At 40.2% G+C, this 8,231-nt stretch overlaps 1 protein-coding gene and 4 pseudogenes across 1 annotated transcript; all 5 read right to left on the bottom strand.

The window, feature by feature from the left end:
• Positions 1-802: 802 nt before the first annotated feature.
• Positions 803-921, bottom strand: LOC141354308 (5S ribosomal RNA; annotated as a pseudogene).
• Positions 922-1,066: 145 nt separating this feature from the next.
• LOC141354210 (5S ribosomal RNA) lies at positions 1,067-1,184 on the bottom strand (annotated as a pseudogene).
• Positions 1,185-1,799: 615 nt separating this feature from the next.
• LOC141354408 (5S ribosomal RNA) lies at positions 1,800-1,920 on the bottom strand (annotated as a pseudogene).
• Positions 1,921-2,050: 130 nt separating this feature from the next.
• Positions 2,051-2,169, bottom strand: LOC141354348 (5S ribosomal RNA; annotated as a pseudogene).
• A 2,873-nt stretch (positions 2,170-5,042) lies between these two features.
• Positions 5,043-7,566, bottom strand: LOC129431004 (uncharacterized). The gene is made up of 2 exons (XM_055188721.2): positions 6,891-7,566; positions 5,043-6,259 (listed from the first exon to the last, which is right to left on the bottom strand). Exons 1-2 carry the CDS (start codon positions 7,407-7,409, stop codon positions 5,771-5,773), a joined length of 1,008 nt encoding a protein of 335 aa, XP_055044696.2. The 5' UTR covers positions 7,410-7,566; the 3' UTR covers positions 5,043-5,770.
• Between the last annotated feature and the right edge of the window lie 665 nt (positions 7,567-8,231).

Genomic DNA, 8,231 nt, shown 5'->3' with positions numbered 1-8,231 from the left:
TTCCTATCAATCACACTGTGCACATTCACCTTCCATTTGTGTGTGACCTCTTTCAAGGTACTTCTATGTCACACGTTTCTTTTTCTCAGCAGCAAACTTTAAGAGGGCATTGCTCAGGACCAGATTTCTGTTTTGGTAGCCACACTCATCACTCCAAAGGATGAATTCATTGTAAGTGGGGTGTGCTTCAAGGTAATCCACAATGCAGGAGGCGAACTCGTTGGCAGAGACCCCAGCTTCACCCTCATGCCAAAGGTAATTTTTTGCTTCATGAGATGCCATATTGTAGATGGTAAAATTATGGACACCAAGGTTCATTTTGTAGTACAGGGCAGACGCGTGAAGCTTTGGGCACAGGAGAAGGCCCTGCAAATCCATGCATGCAACCAAGGTGGTGTTGTTTGCAAGTTGTTTGTCCTTACCTTTTCTGCTCGTGCATCGTCCTTTTTAACACAGTGTTCCTCCCACACGGCAGCCTCGATGTTCCCGGCTTTGAATGCACAGCAAGTGTCACACTGATCTTTCTTCGGATGGAACAGAGAAAGATTTAAATCGTTGAAGGTGTTAGTGAATACTTGCCGTGACAGTGGCTGGATGCTGTGGTCTGCACATGATTGCTTATACTGCTTGGCTTCCGAGATCAGATGAGAGCGGGCGTGCTCAGGGTGGTGTGGCCGTAAGCGAGCACTGATTCAATTCGAGAGCCATTTCAAGTCTAATGTGGCAACGCCATGCCATCGGCGAACGCTTACAGAAAGGATGCATTTATGGAAAAAATTATATAAATAAATAAATAATTAAATGCTTACAGCACCTGGTATTCCCAGGCGGTCTCCCATCCAAGTACTAACCAGGCCCGACCCTGCTTGGCTTCCGAGATCAGACGAGAGAGGGCGTGCTCATGGCGGTGTGGCCGTAACCGAGCGCTGACTTCATTCGAGAGCCACTTCAAGACCAATGTGGCAACGCCATGCCATCGGCGAACGCTTACAGAAAATGATGCATTTATGGAAAAAATTATATGAATAAATAATTAAATAAATAATTAATTAAATAAATAATTAAATGCTTACAGCACCTGGTATTCCCAGGCGGTCTCCCATCCAAGTACTAACCAGGCCCAACCCTGCTTGGCTTCCGAGATCAGACGAGAGCGGCGTGCTCAGGGTGGTGTGGTCGTAAGAGCAATGATTCGATTCGAGAACCACTTCAAGACCAATGTGGCAACGCCATGCCATCGGCGAATGTTACAGCAGTGCTTCTCAAATAGTGGGGCGGGACCCCCAGGGGGGCTCGAAGCGACACCAGGGGGGGCGCGCGAGACCCCAGGGAAATACTTTTTCTGGAAGTGATTTTTAAAGACATTACACCCCAATCACCCTGTAAACCGCTTGTGTTATTTATTGATTATATTTAATTTTTCAGTATCAAATGGTCAAAAAATATTATACTTTAAATAAGGATTGATTTTTTTATTTCAGGCAAATTGATGTATTTTAAGTCTTTCCTGTTACAGACTAAAAAACAATGTTAATAAAGTTATTCTTTGTTGTAAGTTGATCGATATTTCTTTTTTTTTGTGTTTTCTTTTTGTTTTCTCAATGTTAATAAGGATACAATGTTTTGCAGATGTGTAATTTTATAGGCAAATTACACTATTTACAGTCGCGGCGGAAAGTTGGGGGGGGCACGAAATGTTTACCTCTTCCTAGGGGGGGCGTGACAGAAAATAATTGAGAAGCACTGGCTTACAGAAAGGATGCATTTATGGAAAAAAATTATATGAATAAATAATTAAATGTTTACAGCACCTGGTATATTCCCAGGCGGTCTCCCATCAAAGTACTAACAAGGCCCGATCCTGCTTGGCTTCCGAGATCAGACGAGAGCGGGCGTGCTCAGGGTGGTGTGGCGGTAAGCGAACGCTGATTCGATTCGAGAGCCACTTCAAGACTTATGTGGCAACGTCATACCATCGGCGAACGCTTACAGAAAGGATGCATTTATGGAAAAAAAATTATATGAATAAATAATTAAATAAATAATTAAATGTTTACAGCACCTGGTATTCCCAGGCGGTCTTCCATTCAAGTACTAACCAGGCCCGACCCTGCTTGGCTTCCGAGATCAGACGAGAGCAGGCGTGCTCAGGCTGGTGTGGCCGTAAGCAAGCGCTGATTCGATTCGAGAGCCACTTCAAGACTAATGTGGCAACGCCATGCCATCGGCGAACGCTTACAGAAAGGATGCATTTATGGAAAAAATTATATGAATACATAATTAAATAAATAATTAATTAAATAAATAATTAAATGCTTACAGCACCTGGTATTCCCAGGCGGTCTCTCCCATCCAAGTACTAACCAGGCCTGACCCTGCTTGGCTTCCGAGATCAGACAAGAGCGGGCGTGCCTTTTTTTTTTTACATAATTTCTATATATTGTTAGACATTACATTTAACACAGTGAGAGTGCTTTTACAAATAGACTTCTTTAAATGACTTTTGGCAGGCACAATCTTAAATCCCACCAAAAAAAAAATCATCATTATAAAATATTTCAAAACATTTGAAAGTTCAACATCTTTTTTCCACACTAAAAATGTCTCTTTCACATATTCAAAATATTATACAGATCAACCATAATCGTCAGGCATTTTCCAATTAAAATCTTCAAATATTGTACCCACATCCTTAGTAAAAACATTATAAAACTCCTCCAAACTGTTTTGCTCCTTAAAATAACAGTGAAAATGCTTTAAGTACATCTCAACTGTTCTTTTAAACACTAGTTCAACATCTATAACAGTATTTTCTTTTTTTGCAACAATTCTTCTTTCCCATATTGCACTTTTAATCAGCATGACAAACAGGTTAATCGCTTTTCTGTTTTCACATGATTTGTTTTCTCCCAGCATTATCACCTTGTTCCAATCCATTTCTTTATTATCTTGCTCACCTCTCAACCTTTCAAGCAAACCTATACCTATACATTTTTCATTAAAGTTTTCCAATTGCTTACAACATAAAAACACATGTAAAAAACCCTCATCTTCTTCTTTACATACTTTACAAGTTGCATTTTACTCTGTCCCGATTTTGTTCAATAAAACATCAGTAAAAATCGCCTTGTGCCCCAATTTTGACTCAACAAAATTCCCCTTCATATTACTCCATATATGTTGTTCTTTCAAGTCTTTGTATTTCTGTAACCAGTATTTATTCACCACAGGTTTCTTAAAAATACAATCTCTAAAAAAACAATACAACATTTTCACAGTGCATTCCTTAAAAGCTCTTATTTTGTCTCCCAACATGAAATACACATCTTTCTCTTATTTCCCTTGTTCTTTATTATCAATTTTCCTGATCCAATCATCAGGTATTGCACTTTTTATTATCTTATACCCCGTTTACACGAAGGAAAGACGCATATATTTCCCTGCGGTTTGGCCTGTCATTTACACGAAAACCGCGTTTTTATTACAGAAAACGATTATTTCTAAAACCTCCGGCCAAAGTGGATATTTCTGATTACCCCGGTTATGTGTTGCCGTGTCAACTGGGAGAAACGGGGTTTTAGGTTCTTAAACGTCACATTTTTGCGCCAGAAAATGTTTAACGTCATGAGAGCACCCTTACAGTTTGTTTGGCTACTGATCAATCAGGTTTATCATGGATGCTGTTAAGGTGCTACTAATTTTTACGTTTGTGCAAACGCTTGTGGTCTGTTTGCATTTGCAACAACTGCTGTACGATATGGAGGAGCAGAGGCGAAGGAGTGCCCGGAGGTCAGCATTTTTACTGCAACTTTTCCTTCCAAGACGTAGGTGCTTTGTCTGGCAACGTCGCCGCCGCCGGTTTTGGATCCGACCTGGGCGAACCGCGGTCTGGTGGGAAAACTTCGAGAAAGAAGTCGTTCTCCCGGAGGAATGGCACGAGAACTTTCGAATGTCACGGTCATCTCTACTGTCCCTTTCGGAGTTACTGCGTCCCACCATAAAAGGTCAGACTACTGTTATGCGGTCGCCAGTCAGTGTATTGAAAAAAGTTGCCCTCACCCTGTATTATTTGGCTGATGAAGGTAGACTTCGTAAAACAGCAAACGCATTCGGTCTGTCTAGATCGGCTGTTTGAATAATTATCAGAAAGGTTTGTAGAGCGATTACTGTCCACTTGGGTCCTAAATATATAACACTGCCAAAAACCGAAGCGGCTGTCCAGCGACTTGTGCAGGGATTTGAAGAAGCTCATGGTCTCCCTCAGTGCCTAGGTGCTGTGGATGGGACCCATGTAGAGATAAAGCAACCCGCAGCCAATTCGACTGATTACATCAATAGGAAAGGGAGATTTACCTTAAACATTCAAGCCACCTGCGATTATAAATATGCCTTCATGGACATGGTAGTAAAATGGCCTGGGAGCGTGCACGACGCCCGTATTTTTGCCAACTCCACACTTAACACGTCCTTGAAAGACCGAAGCATCCCTCCCTGTCCAAGGCAAATCATTGAAGATGAAGAGGCCATACCGGTTTACATACTAGGCGACCCTGCATATCCACTGCTCCCATATCTTATGAAAGAATATGTTAATGGGGGAAGCACTGCCCAGGAGCAGTACTTTGGACTGTGTTTGTGCCGATCACGGATGGTGATAGAATGTGCTTTTGGGAGACTAAAAGCCCGGTTCGGAGACCTGAGAAGGGCCATGGACATTAATCTGGCTGATCTTCCCTTTGTAATTTATGCTTGTTTTGTGCTGCACAATTACTGTGAGGCTTCAAAGGACATGATAGATGACAACAGTGTTGCTGAGGCAATTCAATATGAAAGGGAAAACCAGCCAGACACACAACCAGCTACCAGAGGAGACTGCATGACATCAGAAGGAAAGAGGGTCAGGAGAGTCCTCACTCAATTCCTGGATCCATAAAAGTGACACTCTGTTCTCCATTGTGTGTGGTATCAGACAGTATGACAACTCTAAGTTTAAAGTTATTATTGCCATAGTTCTCAATATTTTGCTTCTGTTTATCACATACCTAAAAACTGTGTGCTTCTTACATGCCAGTACAGGCAGTATATTTTGGCTACATTTGAAAGTGTTAAGCATTTAAATTTACAACATGTTAAAACAAAATGATTACCGTTTTCTGCTACTTACATTGTACATGTTTACAAGTCACTTGGATGTAATGTATTAACATTGCCAAGTGTAAATGTTAGTTGTTTGGTATAATGCCATTATCAACATAAAGAATGAGATATTCTAAATTACCTTTGTGAACCCTTACTATAATAGGTTGATCTGGTTTGACCCATGTTGAATAAACACAGACACATGCATTTTTCAGGCATTTTACTTCTTTTATTTTATTAATACAGAAAAGCAGACAAACATAGTAGTGCAAATAACTGGCATCTGTAGTGCAAATTGGCAAATAATAAACAAAGCCATATTTCAAGTAAACTTAGACTTCAAGAGGAATTCACAAAAATAGTGCATATAAATGCATATAAAAATCGCATTCACACAATAGGCACTTTTCAAGTAAAAAAATAAAACACTTTTCAAGTAAAAAACACTTCAAGAGGCCTTAACTTAAGGCTACCTATGAAGAACCCTTTTTAAACTCTTGGTACAAAAATATTGGAACTGTTCAGGGTAACATTTTTCAAAAAAACAACTCCCCAAAAAACAGTACCAATTGGCCAAAAAAAAAAAAAACACAATTGCACACCAATTGAAACTTTTTATATATCAATATCACTAATCTTCCTTAAGGGCTTGGGTATATGAAAACTGAGCCTGCATGGCATCAACAGGTGTGTGTGTCAAATCAGTTATGTTGATGGTGCTGAGTGGCACTGCATTGTGTGGTCTGTTGTCAGCTGATGAGGTGAGTGGGAATGAATGCTGAATTGGTGCTGAATTTGGGAAATAGGAGTGTGTGTGTACTGGTGGAGTGTGTGCATATACTGTTCCATAAGAACCTCTTCCCTCAAATGGGATATTGTAATGTGGCGATGTCTGCACAACTTGACGCAGGAGAGCAAACCCATCTGCAATTGATGATGTTAGCCTATCCAGGGTATTTGTTATTTTAGAGAAGTTCTCAGATGCCTGCTTTTCTGAGGTCTCAATAATTTCCACGAGTTTCTTCTTCACATTTTTGTCATCCTCAATGGCATTCAACCAGTGGGACTCAGCGGGTAGCTTCCTCTTTAACCGTTCATGCCAGTGTCCGTTCAGTTTAGCCTTTACAGAGTAGACAAAAACAAAATTTATTAAAACATGCCCATCCACAGAAGTAAACCTATCCAAAAATAATCACATTTGATATGAAATTGATTTATTTCGGTCCTTACAATTAATTATTCATCAATAATAAAATTATAAATAATAACCGGAAAAGGTGTAGACTGAAGCCAATGCTTATTATGCGTACTCTTTATATACATCAAATGAAAGTCACTTCTGGACTTGATCAGTTCAAAACAACACAAGACATTCTCCAAAGAAGACAAATCAATAATCTGGGAAATAAACATTTCATAGAACAATACAATACATTACATACTCATATTAACTTGTATAGTTTATCAACACCTTGTTTTTAAATATTCTCTTGAATTAATTTTAATTAAGTGATTTATTTCCTTTATATCACAGTTATTCTATAAATTTACAACTTTGACGGATAAACTTTTTAAATGAGTTCTTGCCCTTATTTTATTAAACACTCAAAGGGGTGGTTTCCCGGACAGAGATTATTTTAAGGATGAATTATTCAGATGAAGTATTATCTTGAATTTCACAGATACGTGTAGATATTCACAAACAAAGCCCACAATATATACACAACAGTGATATGAGAACAAATACATACCTGAAGCAGGTCTCTCCTCTGCTTTACTGTGGGGGTGATGTTCACACTGCCATCAACTTCTAGACCCTCTGCTTCAGACTCGGCGTCCACCAAGGACGAAGAAGATGTGGCGGAGGAAGGAGCGACGGAATCCTCCAGTTCGTCGGTCTCGATGCCGGAGGCGATGGTCGTAGTGGCTGGGGAACCACCCCAAACTTGCTCGCACAGTTCAAAGTAGAGGAGCACCACTCTTCCGTGGCCGCTCCTTCGTCCAGTGTCCACTGAATTTCTGTATTTCCCTCTTATTGCCTTAAGTTTCGTTGTCAGATGGGCTCGCGTTATCTCCTGCTTCACATGAGGAAAGTCCTGGTTGGTCTCGGACGGGTATTGCTCCAGGAATCGGGCCAACAAGTCGACATATTTGGACTGGCAAGTTTCCCAGTCGACATTGTCTTGGGCTTTACTTGCCTTGTAGTCTAACGCTACACGAAGGAGAAACTCAACTTCGCTGTCTGTCCACACAAACGAACCTCGCGCCATGTTTGCTGTTATGAAAGGAACAGGAAGTCGCTCGTGTTCTTCGTTGGTGTCGATTCTGACGATTTTGATTGGCTTGCATGGCTGTATTCCCCTTCCTACACTGCCTCCCACAGGTTTGGCATAGTTATTATGCCGCTCGACGGCGTATTTATGCGTGTTGATGTAAATGTCAAGTTTTTTGAAAACTATGTTGTGTGCAGGATGTTATTATTAAAAATGGAGGCGGGAAAGTGTTTGTTTCTCAATACCCGGCTATGTGTAAATGTAGCCTTAAACTTATTTACAATTTCTTGTCTACTATATTCTTCTTTTGCTTCCTCCATAGTGTCCACAATGTACTGCACAGGTAAAAATCCCTCCTTAAACTCATATAAAACATCTCTCACTTTTGTAATTCCCACATCCCACCACTTATTAAGAAACACTTCTTTCCCTTGGTTTACAATGTTCTTGTTTAAAAACAATGGTTGGTTTAAAATACACTCTCTTCCACTAGGCATGTACTTTACACAAGTTAAAACTTTCCCCCATGCACTCATAATTTCCTTGTAAAAATCAGGCACCTTTTCCATCATCCAAGCTTTAGTTTTCATCCATAAAATGTCTTCTCCCAGATTAAAATTACCACATATGTTTAAAAAATATTGCATTGTTTTTTTTCCATACCATTACATTCCCATCATCCAGATACTTTTTAACCATTTTAACTCTTAAACTATTTTTTCTTTGTGCTACATCTATTAGGCCCATCCCACCTTTCTCTACAGCTCCAATCAATGTGTCATATGCTATTCTTGGGGGTTTCCCTTCCCCGCCCCATTC

Source organism: Misgurnus anguillicaudatus, chromosome 21 (genome assembly GCF_027580225.2).
Source record: "Misgurnus anguillicaudatus chromosome 21, ASM2758022v2, whole genome shotgun sequence".
In the NCBI taxonomy this organism is placed as follows: Eukaryota; Metazoa; Chordata; class Actinopteri; order Cypriniformes; family Cobitidae; genus Misgurnus; species Misgurnus anguillicaudatus.
The sequence above is the reverse complement of the archived record's forward strand: the minus strand, read 5'-3'. Positions and strand labels throughout refer to the sequence as shown.

Coding starts and splice junctions, on each gene's coding strand:
- LOC129431004 (XM_055188721.2), bottom strand. CDS start 7,409: ATGGCGCGAGGTTCGTTTGTGTGGACAGACAGCGAAGTTGAGTTTCTC. Junction 6,260..6,890: donor AGAGGAGAGACCTGCTTCAG/GTATGTATTTGT, acceptor TACTCTGTAAAG/GCTAAACTGAACGGACACTG.